General features: G+C 43.7%; 1 protein-coding gene across 1 annotated transcript in view; it reads right to left on the reverse strand.

Moving 5' to 3' along the window:
• PGBD5 (piggyBac transposable element derived 5) overlaps nt 1-27,232 on the reverse strand; it is a 73,884-nt gene that overhangs the window by 14,074 nt on the left and 32,578 nt on the right. The window contains exons 3-5 of the mRNA XM_037391070.1: nt 20,312-20,446; nt 8,430-8,610; nt 1,406-1,603 (exon numbers count right to left, since the gene is read on the reverse strand). Of these exons, the coding sequence (XP_037246967.1) occupies nt 1,406-1,603; nt 8,430-8,610; nt 20,312-20,446 (514 nt within the window). The remainder of the gene's footprint in view (nt 1-1,405; nt 1,604-8,429; nt 8,611-20,311; nt 20,447-27,232) is intronic.

A 27,232-nucleotide genomic window follows, 5' to 3' on the forward strand; every position in this document is an offset into this window, starting at 1 on the left:
GCCAAAACAGACCCAAGGTCAGTCACAAGCACAACAGCTCGCACTCCCATGTGCTGCTTCTAAAGGATGCTGCCAGCGCAGAGTCTGCTTTTGCTCCCTCTTTTAATAAGGCGGTTAACACTGATGTTTACAAACAGAGTATTTTTCTAGTAATATTTATGAATTATAACCAAATGCTCTGTGCTAGCCTGTGAAAACCAGGTGACACGCAGTGATAACTCTTGTCAGGTTAGTGCAGCTGAATAATCTCCAGACAGCAAAGCGCACAAGAGAAACAGCACAAATCCTAATGGTGAAAGCCCCTCGTGAGGATCAACACTGCACTTCAGCAGGGTCCCCAAACCGTATTATTTCCTTCATGTATATATTTTCAGCATCTGTGCTGAGACAACAGTCCATTTGAGTCACCAAGTCCTCCGCAGGGGTGCCCAGCAGAATTCCTTGGCGTCAGCCATGCTTTGCTAAGGTAATGAGTCCTCTGGCAAGGCACTGACCAACACACTAAGTCAACTTCTCAGCATACCATACAGTAGCTCAGGGCCTTAACTTTGCTTCTGTAGCCTGTACACACTCAGTATTCAGTCACTCAGGATTCAGAACATGAGTATACAAGATGCCTTCGATTTGGTGGCTTTACATTTAAAGGTTTATGTTATTCTTATTTGTCTTAGGCAGTTATACATAAACCTGAATAATAAAAATGAAAAGAAACTGAAACAATATTTTCACTCAAAGACAGATTTCAAAAGCTGGTATCATATTGCATCTTACAGAAGTTTCCAAACCTTCTTAAAACCATCTGTATACTTACAAAACCCCCCCAACATTTCAGTATCAAGAAACCCTTTGCAATTATTTGAACTATCCAAGTTATCTGTTTTGGTGTCTTTTCATCAACTGCTAAAATCAATTCAACATACAACAGGAAGTCTTAATCATATTTACTTCTGGCAAAAAGACATTTGTTTATGACTAAGTTTTTACTGGATAAAATAAATCAATTGTAGGATATGCTCAGAGATCTAAGTACATTATGACATTTATTATTTTTTCTGTAGTAGCAATCCTACAAGATGCTTTGCAAATGGGGCTAGTATAGTGCTATGAAACAAACATCTTCCCTTCTCTGACCATCAGCAAAGATACAATCTTTATGTCTAAAAGGATACTGCCTCCACCAGCTCAGGCAAAGGAGGCTACATTAGCAGTAGGTTTTTAACCTTTCGGGAAAAAGAATAGCTGTAGCAAGACGCAGAAGGGAAATAATCATGACTGCTACCGTTTATCTGGGATGTTATGATGATCAAGCTCTTCGTCTAGGCTTATTATCAAACTCAGTGACTCACTTTGCCTTGTCACAAAAAGCATGTGAAGTTTTGAGAAGAGCAGTAGGAATATTGCTTACCTTGTTGAACCGGTGAATAGGCGTTGGTCAAAAAACGAAAGTGCCCTTTATTGTACCAGCAGATCAAGGACATATTTCCCTTCATTCTTATTCTGTACTGTCCTCTGGACTGGGGAGTTTCAGGGTTGTTCAGCATGGACGGAGGTAGGCCTGTGCAGTCACTCTTCCTCGTGCTCAGCAACCCACAGCAGTAAATCTCTGCATGTGAACAAAACCACTTCTTATCAGCAAACCATTGCATGAACCCAAAAAGCAAGAGCAGTGGAGTAAGTCTAAATGACCTGACCAGAGAAAAAGCGTGTCCTAGAACTTTTTAGTCCAACAGATCTGTTAGCCAACTGGCTTTCTCCTGTAATACTAAAGATTTGTGTTGTACGTGTCTCTGGAAACTGAGGCAAGTGCAGAAAGTCTGATGAAATGTATTGACACCTCCTGCACAGGCATGATGAAATGACAAGGAGAAGAATTCAGGGTATCTTCCCCACAATAACATCTATAATCTGTGCAATAGTCTTCACAACACGTTTAAAATTGGACTGAAAAAAGCCCCAGTGGTGATATGCATTATGGAAAAAAAATCAGAATTTACGATCCAAGATAGTCTTTGATGTTTAAGTAAGAGAATAAATTGTGGAGGGAGCAGGGAGATAGGGAAAGCCATAGCATCTTAGATGTTAACTGAAATAAATTCTCCTACTTGACTCCCAACACACTTTTAATCACAATATACATAGCTGACAAACTGGCTTAATCTACTACTTCACTGTGCTGCCCAGTTCTTCATTTTTAGCTGACTACTCTTTGCATATGCATCATCTGGCTTATTAAGGAAATGCTGCTTAAGCAATTAAGAACCACTGAAATCACTGGTTGATTTATAAAAATGCATGTGCCAGAAGAATGGAGAAGATGGAAATACAAGTTCAATGAAAACTGCATTTAGAGTAAGGAGATAAAGCAAAGAGTGCCCCAGCTGAGTAAGCACTGATCTTGTCCTGCACAGACATCAGACGCTCCACAGGTGACATTCTGCTGCTCACAGCCTCTTGGCCTTTTGAGATGTGAAAGAAGCAGTGACTAAAATCGAACACCACAAAACACATCTCAATGCAGCCACAAACAAGATTTGGAAACAACATTAATAACAATGCTTGAATATGTCATAAGGCTGTGAAATAATAACAGTTTGTTTCTATTACTCCAAGAGAAGCAGATCTTCTTGATCAAATTAATTGAATCCAAGGAAAACTTGGATGGAAATTTCCTCAGCGTCCCTAGGTTTTCTATTAACCCACCTCAGTGGAAAAAAAACAACGGGCATGGAAGCAGGTGACGTCTGCGCACATCTTTCATATGGCAGCAGAGGCTTGTAGTAGTTTAAAGCTCATCTGTCAGCTAAGTCTGCTTGATCAAAGTTTTCATTGTGCTGAATTTTGCAAGTTGGATAACTGGCTACTCTTACAGGGGAAATGCTAAGTCAGAACTACAGCGCCTGGCTTCCCCTGAGCACGTTTCCTCTGTTCCTGGGCTTCCATTTATGTGGCCTTTCTGCCTCTGTCTGGAATGACCTAACCCCTGAGTGCAGGTGCAGCCTTTGTCCATGGTTCATATAGTGCCCGGCGTGCTGAGCATTCCCTCGACAGCTCCCAGATACTATAGGAACACTAATATAATAATTGGTAATACTCATGAATTGGTTCGGTTGCTGTGGGCAGGTCTACAAGGAGCGAAGGCTCTTCCATCAGAAATGTAAGGCACTCATGTCAGAAGAAAGTCAACCAACACAGCAACAGGGCAACTTCATTCTAAAAGTGGAAACCTGCGCTCCATTGATTATTCCTAACAAGTAAATCAGTCCCTGGAAATCTGTAAGTTCCTTCCACAAAAGACAACAAGAAAAGCCTGGTGGCAACAGGCTTACAAACAATATAGGAGGAACTGCACCTCCAGTGGAAGGCTTTATTTATTTTTTTTTAATTTCTTGTCTTGCTAAGAGGTACACAAGTCATGTACCTGCAAACTGACATTAACGTAGGAAACTTTTAGAAAGCTTTCTTCTTTCTTCTAGCCAATATTAAGATCTTTCTGCCCTGATAACAAACAAGCCTGAGAAGAATTTCCTTAGCTGCCAAAAGTTTATGACTCACTGAAGGGTGATACTCTCTCCAGGAGACTGCAACGGTGTAAAACCAAGCTAATAACTACATTATTCTGCTAGAGCTTCAAAATAGCAACAGCCATCTCTGAGTTCCCATAATAATTAATTGCAGCCTTTTCTTCAGCTCAGGCAGTAAGCCTGCAGAAAGCTTCCAGCAGATGTTTCATTCCTTACACAGAATAATGGGAACCATTTCTTCTCTCAGGAACACGCTGTGTAACCTTCCTGCGACGTAGCCTAGAAAAGTGCAGCACTTCTGCAGATTTACTAGCATCTCTCATCATGGATGACACCTTTAATCTGTAGAGTTTTTTAAAACCGCCCAGTTACTATAGCAATAGAAGCAATAAAAATTATGCCCATCTGGCTCAATGAAGTTTTTGTGTATAATTAAATCAGAATCACAAGTGTTTGCCACATACACGGGAGTCAGTGGAGACAGGCCGTCCTCCCCTGGTCATCTTAAACTGTAACTGCAAGATAAATGCATATACCTAAGCTAGCTTAGCGAAGAGGAGGAAATGTGATGTAGTCACCCAAGATTTATTCCCAGGGTCTCCAGGCCCTGGAGAGCTCGTGCTGAAGCCTGTTTCACCACAACCTTCATTAGTATCATTTGCAAAGGCAGCCAGGCTCAAGCTAGTTCAGGTAAAAATACACATTCTGCAATCATTTATCCTTGCACGCAATGCTGGGTCAAATCAGAGCTAGAGCAGCTGGGGGGCCTGTTGTGGGAAGGAGCTGAGAGCTTGCTTTAGTCCATGTGCTGGAGCTGCAGGATCCTGCAAAGCTTGTGGGAGTGCCATGGTCACCCAGGCTGGCAACTCCTGCAGCTTTGCCAACCCCAGCCACTCTGTGGGGCAGAGCCAGCTGCTCCTGCTGGTTCACAAAGGGCAAAAGAGACCTTCAGGGATCATACGTTTAAGGGAAGCGTGGGACAAAGGGCTTTAGGAGATTCTGTCCTCTGCAACGGATAACACTAATGCTTAGAGGGGGACAAAGGGATGTGCAATATGAATGAATGTCACAGCAAATAATGACAGCTGTCTGCTCGCAGAACAGAGAATTTGGGGCATTTCAGTGCAGGGTTTCCACCTTTATTCAGAGGCCAGAGAAAGAAATGCTTTGCATGTCCCCTGAAAAATAAAAAAAAGAGGTCTATTCAGGGTTTTGATTTTGCAGAAGATCAAAGTGCCCTGTGTTATTTTCTGAAGTTTTCTCAGCTCCTGGTATCTTCATAGATCTTAGAATTATGTTTGCCGGCATCCCTTTATATTACTAGTCACATATCTACTGTGATACAGTGAAAGCGCTACACAGCAGGCTTTCAATAAACACTGTCGGTTTTGCAGTGATGCATGTGTGGGTTTGGGTTAGGAAAAGCAAATGACTGTTAAGGATCTTCATAGGATCACGGGGTCCTATGGATTAAAGGATAATTCAGGTTGGAAGGCAACTTGGGAGGTCTCTAGTCCCATCCATCCCCTGCTCAGAGCAGGGTCAGCACTGAGATCAGACAGCACTGCTCAGGGCTTTATCTTGTTTGGGCTTGAAAACCTCCAAGGACAGAGACTGCACAACCTGTCTGGGCATCCTGCTCCACTGCCCTCAGGAAAAACCTTACCTCTAGTCTGAACTACTTCTTTTGTTTCAGCTTGTGTCTGTTGTTTTTCATCCTTCCACGATGCACCACTATGAAAAGCCAGCTCCATTCTCTCAATAACCTCCTTAGGGTAGCATAAGGCTACTGTTGGGTCCTCCCCCCGAAGCCTTCTCTTCTCAGGCTGAACAAGCACAGCTGCCTCACCATAGCGAAGCATGTGGTCCAGCTCTGTTCAGGTTGGTGGCCCTCTGATGAACTTACTCCCGTTTAGCAATGCCCTTCTTGTACTGGGGGGCATGCTGCCCAAAACTGCACTGAGTAGGAGGCAACAATCACCTCCCTCAGGCTACACTCCTGTTAACGCCGCCCGGGATAGTGCTGACCACCTTTGCTCAGCCAGGGCATGGTGCTGACTCATGCCCAACTCGCTGGCTACCAAGACCCCAGGTGCTTTTCATCAAGAATTTTGAAAGGAAATAATACATTTTTACTGGGTGCCTCTTTCTAGATTTTCCAGAAATCTCTTTAGTTCCCTTAAATGCCAGTTTAGGTTCCCAAAATGTTTAGTTTCTAAACATCAGCTTATTGAAATCTTCCCCACTTCTCTGTTGATAGTCACACACCAGCCACCCCCCCCCCCCCCAACCAATGTAAAGCAGTTAAGATCAGTACCAATTTTTTATTTTCAGTTCTCAGTGGGATCTTTCTACCACTGATCCTGCTCTAGCTCAGAAACTCAGTTGTCTTGAACAAGAAAAATAAATTCATCAGTTTAAGAACGGGTCTTGAACTGTCATAAGCATCAAAGTATAGATGCTTTTCAGCAGGCTCTCATGAAACTTCTTGGTCATGGTGTGGGCCTGTTTGGATTTAGCTGGCTAAGCCACATACCACAAAAAGCATTAAGGTCATTGCTGAGGGTGATTGTGTGATACATTAGGAGAGATGTCTCTGCCGAGTTCAGGCTCCTCTGCCTGCCTCTCCCCAAATGTACTGCTGATGCAGTAGGATCCCAGCAGGTGCTGGCAATACATTAGCTGCTTTGCAGTAGAGTCAGTAAACACCACCTCCTCCCGGGCTCCTACTGACTTCACCACTGCTTGACACCTCTAGAATCTTACCTCTGCCAGTCTCTCACAGTCCTTCCAGTTCAACATCCCCCTGAAAAACCTTTAAGCTAGCCCCTAGTAACTCATGGCAAATGCAGACAATGCCATGACCTTACTAAACAGAAATATTTTCACATTCTCCCCATGATCTTCTCTATACAGGATGGCACACTATTTTGCAAAGCCAATAAACCTGCTATCTTAGTGTCCACCCCACCCACCCACCCCACAGCTTCACCCCTAGGAAGCTGACAGCATGTACCAGATCTGAAATTTAATTCTGGAAGCAGCTGTCAAATATCATAAAATGTCTCATGAAGCCAAATAACAAATCACGAAACAAACTGAAATCTCAGTATAGCATTAGCATATTTGATCAGATAGTAAGTCAAAATTACATGCTTTAAAAAGACATTAGCGAATTTGCTACCTGCTAGAAACTCTTAATTTAAATGATCTCTTCAGTGTAAAGCCCATGAATAATTCACCCCTGTGAACAATCTGAATTATCTTTAAGCAATAAACACTCAACTGGTTTAGTAGCCATGCATTTTTTTCACCAGGGTTACGGACCAGCTGTGTCATGCCATATTGTCTTTATCCTTCCCTAGTAGAGCATAAAGGGTATGACTCAGCAGTCAAGCTTTTGTCTGTCAGTGGACACATTTAAACCTAACACACCTCAGGTACTGTTCTCTACTTTTTTTTTTTTAACTCAAATACATGTGAGTTCTCTACATTTTTTTTTGAACCCACATTTTCCTCATTGCTTTGGAAGTCTTAAAAATGTAATGCTTATAATCAGCTGTGAATTCACTAAAGACCAGTCTGCTCAGAGGAAAAATTCCAGTGCACTATAAATATGCTTGACTTCTTTCCCATTTGGTTATTCGCAGTGTTTGGGAAACCGTGACTCTTTTGTGAGAATATGCTGCTATTGCACTGTGCTCTGTGAGCTTCCAGCTTACCTGGAATAATGCAGGAGCAAAGTCCTGCACGGAGCTCAACAGAGACAGCCCTCAGTGCCAGCGCAGTCTGAAGCACTCAGCTACAGCTCACTGGCATTCTCATTTTAAATGAGAATCAACACATTGTCTCAATTCCCAGGTTTTCCCCCTGCTTTGGGTCAAGTTTCATCAATATAAAGCTCTAAGCGGGTTTAATTTTCTGCAATGCCAGAAAACATGCCAAAAGCAAAACTCAGTCATCGGTGGTGTGCTGAAAAGGGAAACGGCCCTATAGCCTCCCCATACGTGACACACAGTGGCAGCCTCCAGCCTTATTAATGGGAAGGATCCATTCTGTGCACCACCCCGACTCTGAAAGGCCAGGCTGACTGAAGGATGAGCCAAGAGTTACATTGAGATGACTTAAAACTGGCTGTCAGGAGTGCAGGAGCCTGTAAGTTACGGGGAGTCACAAGCCTCCAGCATTTCTGAAAGCAACGTAACACGTGGCTTTTCCACACCCAACGTGAGGGGGAGTTTGAGAGAGAGGACGACCTGGGATTACCCTCTGCACTAGCAAGAAACTGGCTGGGAGAGCCATACTGACAGACATTCTGCTGGCAGGAGTGCTTTTGCTAATGTAGAGTTGATTATGCTTTCAAAAGTAAGAACTGTCCTGCCAAGGCACGTTGATACCAGCGAAAACCCCTGAAACTGTGCTAGGGCTTTTGCAATGTCATAAAAAGTCATCTAGAGAAGTCTTATCTTTAACAGATATTAAACCTGCAAGGACTTCCAAGGCACACTTTTAAGGAATCATCCCCTTTCTGGTCTTTCATAACAGGAACAGAAAAACCACAGGCAGCTAGGAAATCCCTTGGTAAGTCCCCAGGCCATATAGGAGAGTAGTCCTCACATTTCTAAGGCAAAGAACACAAGCAAGGGCTTTAAATGACCTTATTTATGATGCTTTTACATCCTTATTTTGAACTTTAAGAAGATTTAAAGAGGAAGATTTAAAGAGCAACTTAGAAAGTCCTCTCCGTATAGTACCTTTTAATGAATAAGAACTTTTCTTAGAGATGACCAACTTATCTATACAAGGAACTGAAATATCAGTGTAGCCTTTTGGGAGTTTTTTTTTTAAATTCAGTGACAGAAGGCCCCTAGGTCATCATTAAAACCCAGTGAGTCACCCAATACAGACCTTGCTTCTCAAATTCTTCAAAGAGATTCAGGCTGGTAATGCTTGGGCCAGTGAAGATGATGTAGTTCTTCCCAGAAGCGTTCTGACAAAGGCTTTTGGCCACCATACTGTGAAGCTGCGGTTTGTTCTTCAAAGCATCCAGCCCGTCAGCACCACTCCCTTCTTTGAGATGGACATAAATCTTAAATGAGAAATGGTAAGAAAGTCAGGTTATAAGGAATCCAGCGGGAGCAGATGCAATTGCTAACATACCTGCTCAGCTCAACTGGAGACAAGCTGAGAATCAAGGCAGCAGATACCTTTTATAAACTGCTAATTAATCTCAAGTCCCTTTCAAGAGGCTGTTGCTTTAAAACCACCTCAGGTTAGCTGGCACAGCTACTGATAAATACAGCGTCCTTTGCCTCAGCTTAAGGGCTTCCTGAGGTTCTTGTCACTGTTGTGCAGTTTGAAGATTGTTTGCTTGGCAGGAAAAGACTCTAGTCATAACTGAGATTGCGTGTCCTACTGAATCTGCATAGGCTTCAGTGCTGCCAGCAAAAGGAGAGCATGGGAACTTCAGTTTCAAGAAAGGCTACTACAAGACGACCAGAAGGAAACGGCCCAGTAGCTTCACTGCAGCAACATTCTGATTTATTTCTGCTGGCAGCAACCATTAGGCTGCAATGCAAGTGTGCGTGCACCCCCATAAATGAGAGGAGCCAGCAATACACACACCCAACCAGTCAGAACATCCTCATCAAACTCCCCAGGCACAGCACTAATTCTTAGATCCTTTACTTAGATCATGAATTGGAGACAACCCAACAAAACAGACCGACCCAGGAACATGCTGCTGCAAACGGGGAAATGCCTGGCGCATTTGTAGCAGGCTGCAGTAGCTTTAGCGTATTATCTTGCTACAGTGCAGTCCACATCGCCATGCATTTCAAGAGAGCTGTCACCATCATCTGTAGGTGTACATACATGTTTGTGTTAAGAGTGCAGGAACTTTTATCCCTTAGTAAGGTGACTATAATTAACAGAACACAGTCCCACCAACTGAAAGAGCACTGAAGTAAAGCTACTGCTTCCTTCCTACAAGTGATCCCTCTAGAAAAGGAGTCTTCTGCATTGTCACGCAGAAGGCAAAACACATAACCCTTCCTTTTGTACACAAGCCTTCGATTTTATTTCACTGACAGTATGTTACAAGCATAACTTCCACCACAGTTGAACACCTCTTAAAACCAACTAGGCATCTGACCTTCATCTTGTTCTAAAAGTCAGCAGAAATAACCTGCTGGAAAGAGAAATGAGAAGCAGCAGACACTGTGCTCAGTCACTCAAACAGTACTGTAACACCACGGAGCTTGCAAAGATTTAGAAGCACACACAAATGCAAATTTTCTGAAAAATTTGCCCAGGCCTGTCTTTGTGACTTTGGTTCTGGAATACTCAAATCTTGTTGGAATTCCAGAAAAATTTACCCATCAGGGAAAAAGCTGAAAACTGCTCAGTATTTAGGGGCAGGGAAAAGGAATTTTGCCTTCTTTATTGGAGTGATGTATCCACAACAAGCTTTTGTTAAACTTGCTTGAGACTTCAACCATCCAGAACACGCAGCATTGCTTTCCTGTATATGCATCTGTTTCTCTTACCACCACACTCCTTCATGAAGGAAAATTCATTACAATGCTCAGAGAACAAAAATGATCACACTTGCAGTAGTGCTCCCAGTAGCTTATATCTCAATGATCTTAGAAAGGAACAAAATTCGATTAAACCGCTTCTCCCTATTTTAGATGGCGTATCTCCCAGCACTGGTATTCTAGACATACTGACGTAATATTCCCTAGCAATTCATGCACCGTGGAACAGCCCCCAGAGGAGTGTGTTATGTATAAAATCTCTGAGAAATGAGACTTAATTTGTATTTTGAAGTAATTGACGTGCTAAAGCACAAAGCTGGCGCAAGGACAAATGCGCACTAATTTCAACAAGAAGCACAGCATATATTAAAAGGCAGTCTTCAATATCCATTATTTAAGTTTTTTTAAAAAATAAATAAATCCCTCTTTTGGTAGAAACGGTTTCTAAATGAGAACAAAGGCAGGAATGTTTGCAGACTCCCTGATCATGCTCCACTCACTTCTAAAAGCTGTCAGATTTGTGCTTTCCCCAATGCTAAGGCTGAGGACTAGCTAATTAAGATAAGTCATTTAGGTTATTAATCAGGGCTCCAGAGAACAGCTTAACAGTGAAATGCCTACAAAGGGCAGACTGTTCCAAATTTACAGTAAAGCCATTTTATGATTATTGGCATCAAAATTAAGATTAGGTTACTAGTATGCCAGCACAGAGACCACACATCAAGCTCTTAAAATCTACAGACAAAGCAGTGGAGACAGAAGATGCAGACAGATTAGTTTTGACCTTGGATTAACAGTTGAGATGAAAACAAAGCAGGAATCTCTACGTCTATACAAATGTCCCACACCTTCCCTCCCCTATTGCGGTAAGCCTTAGCCAACCAAGTCTCTCCTGCCCCATGCTCATTTCGTGTTCCTTGTAGAGTACCAACCTTCCAAGGGATGAGACAGTCTGGGGTCACTGCTGGTGTGCAAATTGATCCCTCACTGTGGGTTGGTTTGGGTCTGCAAGCAGTTACTTTGAAGAGCAGGCCCACCATGCAACTGTCCACTGAGGTACCACTATTTTCACGCTGGGATGCTACATATTCTATAGGTTTTGTTAGCAGAGTTCCCTGTGCACCTGGCAGCCTTCCTTTGCACCCTCCCTTATTTTGAGGGTCTTTGTAATGGCCACCTTGTGATTCTCACCCCCCCTTGCTCTGTTCACCTCCGCAGCGCCCTTTAATCAAACATCCATACCCACTGCTGAACTTTTCCTCCTCCTCCAATGTCAAATTTATCCCCCTTTTTTCTCCTGGGGCATTTCCTTGCCTATCCAAGCACAGCCTTTGTTCTTGGCGCAATTTTTCTTGTTTTGGAAAAGCAACATTCAAAGCTTTAGCATGCTCAGCTCTGTTGGGAAGATGGGTGATGGCAGCATAATGTTAGAAGGCATAAAGGCTGCTGTGAAACAGTGGCTGGTACAGACAACAGGCAAAGGCATAGCTTCAAATATCTTTCAGGTGCCTAGGATCCCATATGGACTTTATTTTCCTGCTCCACATCCTCTCATCCAGCTTATTTCATTCTACCTCAAATCATTAAGATCCTGCCCTACTGAAGCCCAGAGCATTCCCTCCCATTCTGTAATGCGTTAGAAGTGGTATTTAACAGTTAGCAGTCTGTAGAAAAAGAACAGAACTGTCAGAAACTGGCTGCAAGACCTTCACAGGCATAGTCAGAAGCAGAGCCACCCAAAACACTTGTTAAACCATTCACCAGAGCTGCTGGGTTGCCCTGTGACAGCTTCAAAGCTTTGTGTCCCTTCCATGTGCTCCAACAGTAAACTGTCACCTGAAGTACAGGCTCGACAACTGTTGCTGGACAACAGATGGAGATGTTGACAGCAACATCCTCTGCTTCTGCAGGTGACAGAAAAAGCAATGCTTCTTGAATATCTGCAGACATCACATCTGCTGTGTATCTTTTTCTAGTGGCTACTGATCCATTCGACCTACAGAACCAAATGGGATAACTTCTACAGATGTGACACCATCTTAGCAGATACCATGCCTTGGGAGGCAACTACGGGCTGAGGCTCTTTATCCTGCAGTGCTGGGACAGAAATGGAGCTTTCTCTAATCATCCCTCAATTATTTGTTTCTTATCAGAAATACATTCAGTTCCACCATCTCTCTATCTACTGCAGCCCCTACTGCACCAGATACTTTCAATCCAACATGCCTTAATCCTGGTGCACAACACCAGCTCTCTCTTCTCACACTGTTTGACTCATCCCTCAAACCCTCCTCTCTTCTGCCTTCAGTCTCCATGCAGCTTGCTAACAGTCCCTTCCCTTTAGAAGTCTGACAGTAAGAAAAGACCTTCACAGCCTCTGGCTTATCTTTCCTTCCACCTACAACCGCTTCTGCCTGCTCCCATCACAAAGGCAGAAGTAGGTATCAATCAAAATACCTGAATGCCTGAGCGACAAGGTATGGGTGAAGACTGTGCTGAGCTCTTCCAAATCAACAACAAGAGTGAAAACTGTTCTGGAAGGACTGTTCGCCTGCACAGAAGCAATCAGAAAAGACATCACATTTCTGAGTGGGAGATTTCACGTGTTGACAGATGAGAGGTAAGTCAATCACCCGTTGTTCAGAAACTCAAACCAAGTATGTTTGGCTACAGAGGCAGACTGCTGAAGAGAGTGCTACCAGAGGAAGGAAGGTCTCCAAGTAGATGTCTATGCTACAAGCCAACAGAATTTTTTTTCCTTGCTCTATGGTGGCAAATTATTCTATGGAAAATGGAAGGTTCATAATGTCTCCCTAGAAACTGAGTAAAAAACCTGAGCTCTTCAGAACAAAACCTGCATCTTGACTGCACATTGAAGAGTGTCCTAGAAACTAAAATATTGGTGATTCTGCTCATATTCAAAGCTCAGATGGCAAACTGAAAGTGCCTGTGAATAGCACATCCCAAATACTCCACATTCATACATAATTGAAGCACCCCAGGGTGCAAATTTAAATGAAACAGATGACATTTGGAAGGAAAAAAATAAAGTAGTAAAGGGGGAGGTAGTAATAAACAGGAGGAAGATTTTGAGAGCTACATTGTGCAAAATATCTCACAAAGGGCAGACCCTAAACAACCACAAAACAGAAACCAAGTTTTTAGATGACACAGTTATAAAAGCAAAAGAACAAAGAAAGGTACTGTCATACTTTTTGGATCCTAAATAGCTATTGAAAAAATAACTTAATTTTTCTATAGGCTTCACAGTCATATACCCAAGTGCTCATCCTAGCACCACTTGCTAGATCCTGCCTCACTCTGTCTTCCCTTCTCATCCTAAACCTCATCTCTAGCTCCTGTCATTACCAATGCTGTTGAGAGATCCACCTCCAGTCTCACCCTAAACCTGCTGCAGCTTATATTCCCCCCTTCTTTAATGCCCTCTTTCCAGCCAGTTCTTAGGTCTAGCTCTTCCTCAGCAGCTGTTGGCATCACTGATGGTGCTCCTACCAAGGCCAGATCTTTTCATTTGTCTAAGCCTTTCTTCATTCTCCTCCTAGTCCTTTAAAGGCTACTTTCAAAATAGCATGCAAGGGACATGCAGCTTTCCCAATCTGTTGCCAGCTAGCTCTTGGGGTTCTCTACAAAGCTCTTTCCTTGGTCCCCCTCTCTTTTTCTTCTGCCTCCTATTCTGAGTGATTTCAATCTGCATTAACATACAGATGCAGCCAATATCTTTGTGCTAAACACCGGTAAATGCCTGTTTTGCCTGTGTATGTTCTTCAAAGTTTCTAACAAGATCTTTGTGAGACTGGCCGAAAGATGCTGGTAAAGTTGACAATGCAAGCCCATATGGCCTAAAATAAAGCTCTTTGTTTTCCTTTCCATGATATCCCTCCCCCATGTGACTTTTTTATCACTGAGGGCACTACGACATCTTAACTCTATGGCAGACCAACAACCTGTGGATTGCCAAATGCAGATCTCTCTCTGTAGCTTCTTCCAGGCCAGCCACAGATTCATTACCTGTATCACCTCCATGATAAAGAATTTCTTATTCTTCCAAATACCTAAGAACTTCCTGGCTCTGCTCCCAATTACTGCTATCATCCTTCTTTCCTTTGGCCTTACTTAAATGTATCTTGACAGCCAGACAGTGCTCTGCCCCAGAGATCGCTTGCCTAACCCTTTGCTTTGACCGTGTCAGCCTTCTGCCAGTTCCCTCTTCTTTGCAGCACCAAATGGAAGTAGGGCTGGAAAACGGAGACAGACCTTTGTAGTTTAGCCTTCCCTATTGAGTTCTTCCCATACTTTTTCAGTATACTGATTCCTGCCTGTATTTGCCCTGAGAAGCCAGGTATCTAACCACTGAAGTCAAAACAAGGCCACATTTGCTTCTTTCCACGTTGCCCTTCTCCTGCCTGATTGGAAACCACTGCTAACCTCTGCAAAGCTCTTTCATTTTGCTCTTCAATACCTTTCTTAGAAAGGATACAACCCCCATAATGCAACTCTAATCTATACATTGGTGCTGCTGCCTCTCAATGCTGCTTCGCCAGGCTCCCTCTGTGTAACTGCGTAGTGGGATTGCATGGCAAGGGTTGGGGGGGGGGGGGGGGGGGGGGCCGTAAACAGGGGTGGCTTCTGTAAGATGTCAGAAGCTTCTCCCATGTCCGATGGAGCCAACCACCACCAAGATGGAACCGCTGCTGGCCAAGGCCAAGCTAATCAGTGACAGTGGTAGCGCCTCTGGGATAACATATTAAGAAGTGAGGAAAAAAAGCTTCTGTGCCAGCAGAAGAGAGGAGTGAGAATATGTGACAGCAACAACTGTGTAGACACCAAGGTCAGTGGAGAAAGAGGGGCAGGAGGTGCTGAAGCAGAGATTCCCTTGCCATAGCAAAACTATAAAGTGAGGAAGAGAGGAGCCTCTGGTGCTTTTAGCCTCCTTCCCCAGGCAGCGCTGCACTGAGCGAGAACAGCTGCAGAAAGGACACCACTACACTGGTAGTTTTATCATCAGAAACTCTGAACACTGCAGACAAGAACTAAAAAATAACCTTAATTCCCACCCAAAAATAGACACTAGGACTGCATGTAAACTCTAGGAGACATCTCTGCATTAGGCCACATTTACATGTTTGCTTTCCCCATTCATCTAGAAACACGGTAAGACAGTAAACTCCATAGAAATGAATGCGGCTGGCCCATCGCACATCTGCAAAACTACCTTCCCACTTAATACCAGTGAGCAAGAGGATAATTGACTTTTAATTGAGATCTGAGGTTCTCAGATGCTGACAGTACAGAACTGCATGCATTAAGAAGCCAGAGCCTGGTGGGAGCCAGAGGAAGAAAGCAGATAGGATTTTCCAGCTGCCAGTGACTGAGAAATGAAGGGGATCAGATTTCCTGGGATCCCCTCCCAGCCAAAGCCTGACCTTGAGAACCTCCTCAAAGCAGCCGCTACATCTGTGCATTCCAGATGCAACTGTTCCAGCAACTGAGAAATTATCAGGGCACTGGTTAAAGAAACCCAAGGGCTCAAACTAATCTCTAAACAGAACTTAAAACCGGCTGAAACACCAACATTTCCAAGCAGCTTTATTAAACAAATGCACAGATGGCAAACTCTCCTGCAACTCTGACCTTGAAAACAAAACTCACTCCAGGCTTATTTACCCCTCCCTTTCCCAGTGACCAAATGCACTTATGTGGTGTGTTGTGAGATTATAAATTCTTTGGGGCACCATCTCAGTTTCCCTAAATTCTGGAAGTAAGTTCTTACTCTGCAAAACCAACAGGGTTATGAAGTGTTGCAGCTGAGTGTACTTACATTTGAAATCAAGAATGAACTACAGCATTTACTATGAAAGCGTATTGTTTATAAATTGTTTGGGGGTTTTTGCTGCAACTGAGAGCTCTGTCACTGATCTCTGAGGCGACTCAGACATCCCTCCCTTCACCGAGACTGTTGCTCTACGGGGAGAGAGCCATTTCTTACCCTCCCATGCAGCAGCCACCCTGATCCAGGTTGCACTCTTTGAATGCTGCTCTAGTGCAAGTCATTGACCACTCAGTGTGGGAAGACTCAAGCTGCAGAGACACAGTCCTTTTCCTTAATCTGTTCTGACTCATCACTTCTTCAGGGTAAGCAGTGGAAGGTGGAAATTCAAAGTCAGTCCCAGCACAAGGATCTGAAGAGCTTCATAAATCTGAGCAACACATTTCACAGGGATATTAGTGAAAATGAAGTGCTTTATTGCAAGAACTTTCTGCCAGTGAACAAAAGCAAGTGCAGAGCTCATAGTTGGGGGCGGGGAGGGTGTGTGGGAAGGGAAGAGTGTCTAGAATAGCCTCAGAGAACAAATATAATCCCAAGGAATACAAAACGATACACACATCCATAAAAACCATCTCTTCTCCACCATGATATCACAGGGTTTTTAAGCGAATAATTAGGCTGATGAGCTAATTCCATTACCACCTATCATAATGATTAATACTGCCTGACCGTCCCTTTGCAGGACCCTCTACCATCTACATCTACTGCCTTCCATTTTGTTGATTGATGGCTCTTTGGATCAGGGACTGTCTTTAGGGTTATGTTTGTGCCATGGGCCTGTGGTTCAGGACAAGGCACTATGGGAATAAGCTCATCCTGCCTGGGGTTTAGTGCATGGCATCAGCTTCCTGGGCTTCCTTCTTCTGAAAAATGACCAGAAAACCTTCTTATGGAGGAGGAGCTATGCAAGGAACATGCATCACTTAGTAACAGTTACTCATGACCACGTTCATTCCTTATGAGCCACACAAGAAAAGAAAAGAGAGAGCATGAGTGTCATACCAGGACAAAATAACCAGCCTTGATCAGATATTTGGGAACTCTCAGCAGTTTTTCATGAGCTCTACTGCTGTATCTAAAATGAAGAGTCATACCAATCGTATGTATGAACATCTTTTACAAGTGTTCCAGGCTTTTTGAGAAAGAAAGAGAAATAAATAGACACAACTAGAGTTTTGATTTAAATGGGCTGACTTACTCAGCAAATATTCTAAGAAACACTTCTAAGCTACTGTGATTATTTTAACCACAATCAAGATATTAAAATACTGCTTTGAAAAGTGTCTAGTGAAGATGGAGTAGAGAGGACACCTGAGGTCCTGCAAGCTGAGTTTGCTGTTCTCACTGAATTAGACAGAAAGAAACAAGAAAGCCCAAGCCCTCTCCTGCAGCAGCAGCTACTGCCTCCTTGATGTCCAGCATCAAGGATGGGTGAAAAAGGCAAGAGTATCAAGGCAGTTTTGCCACCTACTTTGGCAAAAAGTCAGCTCTCCTGGAGCCCTTCTAACCCTCTGAAAGGTTCTGTTCGTGATCCCAGCTGCTGTAGATGTGTATTTACTTTGTTTGAATGATGTGTGTCCTTCCTGCATGTTCCCACTTGGCCAGCTGACCATGAAAAGATATTCACTGCAACAAAGTGTTTTACTTGAGAAATTCTGAGGCAGACATATGAGCTGATATTGTGCATCCATCTTAAAACACAGATTTAACTGTCAGGGCGGAGTCAGATTATCTAAATTACAGAAGACAGAAAAGTAGTCTAATATATAGACATTGTATCAGGTACTAACAAGCCTATGTACCTTCTTACATCCACAAGCAACATTTAGGTTTTGTGCCATTTCTGTTCCATGAATGGCTTATTGGGTTGGATTTTTAACCAAACTCCATTTGCTTAAAAAAGCTGACAATGAGACATCAAACAGAAGTATTTACTCACACCCAAAAAACAGGATTCAATTTTGTTTATGAGAACAAGCAGCAAGAGAAATCTGGGGAGTCAAACAGCTAAAACTCCTAACGTTAACTGCCCTGTGAGCTGCCAGCCAGGAACTGTTCACAGAGCAGCTCAGCATGTGGCTTCAAAACACTGATACCAGTTTTACATTAGGAAAACAAACCAACCAACCCTTTTTCATTGCTGAAAAAGCAGATCACTGGGAAAACTGGGATGTCCTCAAATGCATGTTTTTTAATACCAGGCTCATAATTCATTAGAGGACCTTCCTTTTGGCCAGGAGCATCACAGACCTCTTGATGTTCCTTCCACTCCTGAGAACCAGAGACACATTGCTCGCTTCCCTCTTCTGCCTGGGCTGCCTCACCTTTTTATAGACATAAGTTATTCAGACTTTTGAAACTGAATTATCCTGGTTTATGGAGTGTTTATAGTCATATTTTATCCTGAATAAAGTGACCTTAAGTGTCAACATGTGGAAAGAGTGAGGGAATTCATCCAGGCAGGATTACAGAATTTCTACATATTTCTGAGTGGGTGCTGTAAGGTTTTTCGGACAGCAGACAGGTGAAAGACCAGTCAGCCCTTAACTATCAGGCAGTACGTTTTTCCTTAATGATGGCAGAGATGGAGGGGAAGGTGTGCATATGAAGGGGGAAAAGATTTCCTTCTTGTTTAGATCAATTATCTCTATATGTTAAACACAGGAAAAAAAGCCCCTCTAATATATTCTATAGTAATAACCAGACAGCCACCAACTAATTGCTTTAGATGCTGCAAGATTCCTCCTAAGTGTGACACATAACTGAATGTAGCATTTCAAGCATACCACAGTTGAAGATCCCCATCATCCCCAGACTAGGTTTTTCCATTTTAGTATAAATGTTCATGTTCCTGTATATTCTTTTTCACCCTTCCCTAAGGTCCCTCTTACCCAGTCATTTTAGCATGATGATAATTGCAGCCAAGTCATGGAATGAAAATAGAAGGCAGCTGGTAAGATCTGGTAAGATGATCCTGGACGTCATCTGGATGCAAGTGAAGCATGAGTATCTTCATTAAGGGAGCAGGAGGATTAGGGTGGTACTGAGCATCTATTCTGTTTAATTTGACATTCCATTAATTTACTCTCTCAATGGACAGGACAGGAGGTGCAACTAATTATAGCTCAGAATCTGAAACCTCTGGCATGTCTGAAGACATATTAGTTTGGCAGCAGTTGGCGGGGGGGAGCACGGCACGAGAGATCAGCAGACTTTGTGCTCATTGTACCCATTACACTTCAGTAATAAGCTGTGTGCGGGGCTGGTGGAATTCACCTTGGAGATTAAGGACACTGCCTCTGTGTAGCAAATGACTTTCCAAAAGCCTTGAGAGCAGAAACTTCCAAGGATGCTTCACAAGGTGAATCTATTTTGTATCAGACAAAATAACTGCTTTAAAACCTGGATGGAAGATATATGATCCTAATTTTCTTCTTGGAGTGAACAGCATTGCTGAAAACGCAAACCGCTGTTTGCAGTGAAGCCTCTTTTCTTGCATAGCTACTCAAACATCTGTAGTGATTCACGGATCAAATTTTACTGTGAACAAATGTTCAACTGCAGCAGTTCCTGCCCTGTGGTTTTGATATACATTCAGCCTGAGCAGGCAGTGTGCACGTCCTACCTGCACCTCTGAACCACTGCTCTGGAACATGCAGGACACCACATTTTCACAGAAGCTCTTGGGAAAAAGGAATGCCAGAAAATATCTGCCCCCTCACCTCTAGGTATCAAAATAAATGGCCAGATTTTTCAAGAGCTCTCAAAATACATCAGCAATTGGGGAATCAGAGAATTTGAAAAGTCGTCCCTAATGCTTTACAGCAGTAAAAACAAACCCTTTAACACATCTCCCACTGAAGCTCATATCTCACCTTGAAGTCACATCAGATTTTATTTCTTTGGTAGAGAAGTAGAGGTGTGAAAAGAGATGTAATAGGAAACCCCGTTGATACATTTCTCACAGAAAAATGGACATCTTGATACCGTATTGATTTAGTCTACTGGACAACGCTAGCTATCACAGATGCAGTGTTATATTTAAGGGAGAGAAGCTGATTCGTTAAAAATTACAGAAGTCACAATACCTAGACATACAGATAAACTTAGCATGTACAAACAGACAGACTTTTAACTCCGTTTCAATTTAATTAGCTTTGGGCTGGCAGCCAGATAGACAGTATCAGAGACAGACACCCTTGATTAAATCATACAGCAAACAGAGCATCAGGAACTCGTCATCACTGCCCATCAGATCTAGTATGTGGGAGTCAGAGGCCTGCTACATTCAGATTGTAGCTCCCAGCAAGGCAATGAAGAGAAGTAACTGTCACCTTTGGTCCTGCAATACGTTTAAGGGCCCACTGGAACTGAATCAAGACATCTGAAGTAGTAAAACCCACCTGGCAGATGAAACCAGTGGATGAGCACTGCCGAACCCAGAGACTGAATTTCCTCTTTTTCCTCTTGCGCAGCTCCCTCTCTGTGCATGTGGCAATGAAAACAGGATCCTCATCAATCAGGGGCTCATGTAGTACCTGCAGTTGGCCAGAAAAGAGGGGGTGCAGGTAAGAAACAGAAGAGTATATGATCGCTGAAAAAATTGGTGCTTTAACTTCTTCCAAGGAAATACAATCCTTGCATTGTGCTTGTGTGCATCCCTTCACACAAAGGAGCAAACCCACTTTTGTTCAATGCTATCATCCAACAAAAAACGAAGCCTGGCCAAGCACATTCCATCTACATGTGGTTTGCAAATGTTGCAAGGCACGGCTTTCACTTCTCACTCTCAGCTACAGTTCAACATCCCTCCAAAATGAGGTGGGGATGGGGGTGGTGGGGATTGTTAGCAGCATGCTTCTCCAAGCGTCATCAACACCTTCATTGTTTGGCAGAATGCTTTCCATGTAAACATCCCCTACGATATGCTGCAAGGTACACTCCTTGGTCACAGCAAAGGAAAACAGACAGGAAAGAAGGAGAGAAGGCAGCACAATGCTGCCACTTCAGGAGGTGGTGAGGAGACAGAAAGCATTTTTCGTGGTGGCAGCAGCTTCAGGGAAGACTCTCCTGCCTCAGGAGCTGAAAAATTTGACAAAAGGAAACAGAAAGATACATGACCAGAGGCAGAAATAGAAAAAGACAAGGCAGACTGGAGCAAGTAATGAAAATCTGTGCAAGTGAAGAAATTTCTGCATTCCTCATCCAGATGATGTAAGTGTTTTCCTGTTCCTTACAGCTGTTTTGTTACACGTGTCTCCGCTGATTCTGCAGCAAAGTTGTTAGGTTTTATACTACAGAACCCACCTATAGAAAAGCACTACTACCACCTTGCAGCTCTGTTCTGGTGTCAGCTGGGATGGAGTTAATTATCTTCTTAGGAGCGAGTACAGTGCTGTGTTTTGGCTATGTGAGACACTTCAGTTCCTCAGGCCTTGCTAGCAAAAAGGCTGGAGGGGCACAAGCCAGGACACATCCAGGGCAGCTGACCCAAACTAGCCAGAGTGGTATTCCATACCATGGGATTTCATGCCTGGTATATACACCTGGGGGGTTGGCTGGGTGGGCAGGTTGTCGCTCAGGGACTAGCTGGGCATCAGTCAGTGGGTGGTGAGCAGTTACCCTGTGCACCTCGTCTTCCTTTCTTCCTTTCCCTCTGGATGTTATTCTTTCCCTTCCCTCTTTTCATTATTACTTATGGTCATCATTGTGACTATTGTTCTTTCATTTTTATTCTATTTCAACTAATAAATTGTTCTTATCTCAACTTCTGAGTTTTACATTCCTTTTTAACTCTCCTCCCCACGCTTCTGGGTGAGGGAGGAGTGAGGGAGCGGTTGTGTGGTGCTTAATTACCAGCCAGGGTCAAACCATGACAAGCTCATAGGTAGCTGTGCCCAATATACACATCCCTGATCGCATGGGGTGTGAGTTGGCTAGCAAGTCACTTGTGAGAGCACAAATACTTGGAAACTGCTGAAAGGTCTCAGCTGATGAATGCTGACCAAATTCTGACATCTGCATCTAAATTCAGAGCAAGTCACTGCAGGTTCCCCTCCTAAGTACACAAGGGGAAAACAGTCCCAGCAGCCTACAAAACCTTTTGAAGATGTGTAAAATATGTCAGATGGGTTATGACCTAAAGCAGGCTGTTATTTTCAAATGACTGTCACCCCAGGAGACAGACTTAGACACAGGTATCCACAATGCAGAGGCTCTCACCCTCAGACCAGCCTTTCCACATCTGCATGCGTGCTACTTTTGTGCACTTCTGCATACAGCCAGTGGTGGAAATGAGAACAAAACTGCATTAAACCTGGGAGCGATGCTCATAGGAGACATGTGGTGGGTAAGCAGTTAAGCGCCAGTGATGAGCAGCTGCTGGCCTCCTGAATACAAGATGTTTGTTGAACATCACTCTGTCAGCCCAAAATAGGCACCCATGCCCTCCCCACATAGTGGCGGCTGCACACTTTCATTTATAGGCACTCCACTTCTTAACGGCTCATAAAACATTCACAGGACCATCTGAAAGCACTCTTGTGAAATGTTCAAATTATACACCAAAATGCAGATGCGAGCAAGGAGAGCTGTACACAAAGCTATTTGTTCTTAAAGCTGCAGCTGTCCCATTTCCCTGCTGGAGCCAAATCCTCCTCTTCTCTCAAGATCTACATGAAACAGCACTCTTCCTTTCCTAAGGCCACCTGGGGCATTTCACACTTCCATCTCGGGGAATTCTGACAGCTTTTTGCAAATATTAAATGTGCTCTCATTTGCTTTTGCCTTTCTGCCTCCTCCATGCAGAGGGGAGCACCACATCCCTTGGGATGGGGTTGGATACACCATTAAGAATTCCTCAGCTTCTGGAAAGGCCTTCTTTACCTGCCAGATCCCACTGAGTGGCGTGGTTCAACTGCCGCACTGTAGGATGGAGAGCAGCAGAAAGAAAAGGTTGTATTAAGCATCACTTCAGGACACTTTTTTACCCTTGGATATTAGCTTAGATCCCTCTTCTGCAGCACAGCATCAGCTCTCCTACGTCCTGCTTATCCTTTGTGCTCTTTCTGCCTTCTAAGACACAGCAAGGCCTGTCAGCCTTAAATTTAGAAAGCAAATCTGAATTTTGAAAACCTCTCATCATCTTCCTCTTCTCCTGGTCCATGCTCAGCCCTGCCTTCCCCTAGGATCCAGAGCTTCCCCTCTCCCTGATCCAGAATGTTTAAATCATTCCCATTTCTCCATAAGACGACTATGGCTCCACTGTAGTCCCTGCTGCACTGCTGGGAAGTGGGAACAAAAGTGGAAACGAGTAGGGCAAGATCTGCTGTTGTTGCAAAGAGGGAACGTGGACAGGCAGGGAGGCTGAAATTAAAACCCTGGAGCTTGCTCTTCTTGCTTCCTTCAGAGAGGGTGGGGAGACAAGTGTTGTCACCTCTCCATATGCAACCACTGCTTCAACAACTGTAAAGGACTTTGTAAGCAAGGCACTGTACGGGCTCTGCCTGCTGCTAGAACAGCTGATCCCCATCCGATTTTCAAAGTGGGCAATCTGTTGCTTCTGGCACTGACATGGCTTTCTTATGACAAAAGTTAGCCCCTTTGTCACTGGCCAGTCCTATTAGTTTGTTCACCCTCCTCCATTGTCAGTCCCTTTGCTCCTCCTGTAATCCATCTCTTTGCCAAATCCCCATGCAAAGTGGTATTCGCTCCTTCCCCATTCCCCATTCTTGCTGTCGCTGCAATACCCGCTTTTCCAGGAGTGAGCTTCCTGCCCCCATAGAATATTCTTTCCTGCTTCTCATCTTCCTAGAGAAAACTCTACTTTCAGGCTTAATTGACTCCTACACATATTCTTGGCCGCCTCTTCACCATCTTTGACTCACTCCCCAATTCCTCCCTTCTTCCTATTCTGACTTCCTTTGATGCAAGGCATCTTGGATTTCTTCATAGAAATTGTCCTTATTTTCTTCTCTCAAATCCTCAGGTTTTTTTCAGGTCTAAGAAGCATCTTATGTAGTTGCTTCACTCACAGCTATTCCATTAGTTGGTGGGGGTTCCCCCCCCCCCCCCCTTCTTTATAGCCATCCTCATCCCTGCTAGATCTTCTTGCCAAGCTTTCACTTTGTTTCCCCCTCAATATGTACCTGTACTCCAAGTGTTGCAGAGGCAAGACTGCAAAACAGGACTCCAGCAATTGCTCCATCTCACAACATCTTTCATTCACTGAACAAAACAGCTAGCTACTCTCAGAAGTGCCCTTCTTTCTTCTCCATTTTAGCTTCTTTCCAAAGCTCTTTCCATTCCACAGTTCCACCCATCCTGCTTTCACCACAGCCCAAACAGGCTTGTAGGAAAAGCCCAGAGCCACTAATGTTTTTGTACTTGGGACTTCCTGGACTCTGTTGACTTAGACAGTGAACTAACATGTCCTTGAGACAGCTCATTTTCTCTTAGCTCTATAGTCATTCCCAACACAGGCTGTCTCCTGCAGAAACTGCCTCATCTCACCTTGTCTCTGGCTTTTGCTGGGTACCATCCAGTTGCAGAGTTGCTTGGTTAACTTCAGCTGTATGGACGGATTCAGCCATAGCTTCTGCAACAGTAGCTTGTGCTTCTGCTTCTTTGCTCCAAAACTCCTCCTGTCTAAATTAAATTCTCTGCTGGTGTCTGACATCTCTGCTTGAATATCTAGTTGTCGGCTCCAATTTTATTACGCTGCATCTGAGAGCATCTCCCTTCCCTTAAGATAACATCTTACTCTCTCCCTTTTTGGTAACTGCAGACATCAGTCTCCTCCTGTTGGTCCTCCTCACTGGCCAGTAAATCTGAACATCAGTCTTCACCAACTCTTTGCAAGGACTTCTGAGCCAGGCACTGCCTGCATTTTCCATGCTTTCTGAGTAAAGAGCTCTAAAATGTTACTCATTTTAGAGTAACAACCCACCCAGTCAAGTTTTCATGCAAGCCCACAGTCATACTGCAACAGTTTTCTTTTTGGCCTCAGCATAAGGCAATCATGCAATTGCTGCTGGAAAACTCTTAGTCCATCACACTGGCCACATCATTTCTCTCTGATAGCTGCTCTTCTCCAATATATCAGACAGATTCCGTCACATTCAAAGTCCTATTTGGCCTAACCACGTTTTACTGATCCTCTCTGCTATCATTCAAAGGTCAACTCCCACCTCCGATGGAACCATGATTTCATGCTCCTCTGCCCATTTGTTCAGTCTTCAATTGACTCGTTAAAGAATAAATCCTGTCAGCTCTTACAGCGCTGCATTACCATGAGGTAACTTAAAAGTAGCCATAAAGGTTCATCATTTTCCGCTGTCAAACTCTCCCTAAAATCTGGCTTCACCAGAGGATCAACTGGCCAAGAGCTACAGGACATCAGAAATTTACCTTGCTATTCAACATCCTTACCGCTCCTCTTGTCTTTCTCTTGCTCTGTGTCTTATAGTTGGCCAACATCCTCTGAATACTTATGTCTTTGCATTACACTCATACAAGCCCTAAGACAGAACGGTCCTGGTTAGGATCAGCACCCTTACTCACACAGAATCACTCTGAAAACAGGAAAACTGAGATATAGAGGTGTGACTTGAGCAACATCTTATAATTTGGAAATGCCCAATATCAAATCAACATTTAATTATGAGGACTCAAAAGAGCTATGAGTTGATCAGCCTGGTTTTGCCCCTCTGTACTGTCAGAGAAGCTGTTGTCTGATGCTGTGAGTCGGTTTGGAAGAACTATTCTGAAACCACTTAGCTGCACCCTGTGATACCACCAAGATCAAAACACAAACAAACCTCCTATTAACTGGCCAAACTTTAGCACCCCGCCCTTGAAGCAAGAGGTTGGAGTTAGGTCTCTCTTTTTTGACAGGGAGTTCACTCCTGCCTGAGCTATGGACTTAATCTGACTGTTCCCAGCTGACATTTCACTGGGCAGACACAGAACTGTTTGGTTCCAAGATGCCAAAGAGAAGGTACTTTGGAGGGAAATGGAAGAGGAGAGTGCCTGGAGTTGTGCTCCTGACCTCTGCCATGCTAGTCAGGGGCAGCCAAAGACAGCAATCCTGTCTAGCCGCATCCTGCTGATAAGCATATAAACACACAGCAGGCACAGAAGGATATTTGAGCAGTGATGTTATTTTCCTGAGCTCCTCTGGTTTCTGGAATTCAGCGTTATATCCTTGGCAGGTAAGTACCCTTGAATTTGTTGCAGTGTACCTTCTGAGCTCAGGCAGGGCATCCCCCCTGTCTTCAGGCTTCCACTTGTAGACAGTAGCACAGCTACAAAGCTAAGCAGCAAACAGACAACACTGAGTCCAGGAACAGACCCAAAACTCCACCTCTTGTTGCTCAGGCAGAGGCAGCAGTTATTTATGCAGAAGATCTTTGGGAGGGATAGAACACAGAGAATATTCCTGTCATTCCTACCCAATCAAGGTCAGAACACCATTTTATTTTTACTTCGGAAATAGAAGCTAGCAATGCTGATCACAATTATAATGTTCTGGGCTTTCAATACCTTCATAAGCTGGAGAGTAATTATTTCCTTTTGTTTGCTCAGTATATTTAGCAAAATAATTATAATTCACCAGATTGTTTTCTTCGTTTCAGTATATTGGCATAGTTCTCTCTCTCTCCCTCTGTTGCCTTTCATAGAAACTGTGGTGTTGCATGTTGTCATGTGTTGCATGCACATTTTTGGGGGGAGTTACGCATGAGAAAAAAAACCTCTAAATATCTTCTGTCAGAAATTCCATTTGAAGAATATTCTCTAGCTCTCCAAAAAGAAAAGATCAAGTCTATAGAAGTAGTAACAGTGAAAGCAGATGTTGCACTGCCTGCTGGATGCAGACTGCCTGCTCTGTCTATAGGGTTGAGTTAAATATGTCATCTTTCTAACCCATGTTCTGTAAGTCCACCTGCCAGAGGAAGAAAGTCAGTCAGAAGTCTACCTACAAGCCCCAGCGGCGCTGCTGCACTCAACAGCAAGGAGCCCAAGCAAGTCATTCCTCTGCTTGATGCCACTTACAAAATGTTAGCCTAAAGCTTGAGCATAGATCGCTGCTCAGGCACAAGCCACCCCAATACCACAAATCTCACGTTTAAGATGCACCTTGAGGTGTACCTTAAGCAAAAAAATCCATTTTGAACTTATCACTGATCACAGAAATAGCACCAGATATCACTGATAGCAGAAACTTGGGCCTTTCTTCCCAAAACATTTTCATGAGGCAGCACGTCCCCAAACCCATCTGAATGGATCTTTCCCCTTGATTTTTCCCTTGTTTCTGTGCAACTGGG

Source organism: Falco rusticolus, chromosome 6 (assembly GCF_015220075.1).
Source record: "Falco rusticolus isolate bFalRus1 chromosome 6, bFalRus1.pri, whole genome shotgun sequence".
Classification (NCBI taxonomy): Eukaryota; Metazoa; Chordata; class Aves; order Falconiformes; family Falconidae; genus Falco; species Falco rusticolus.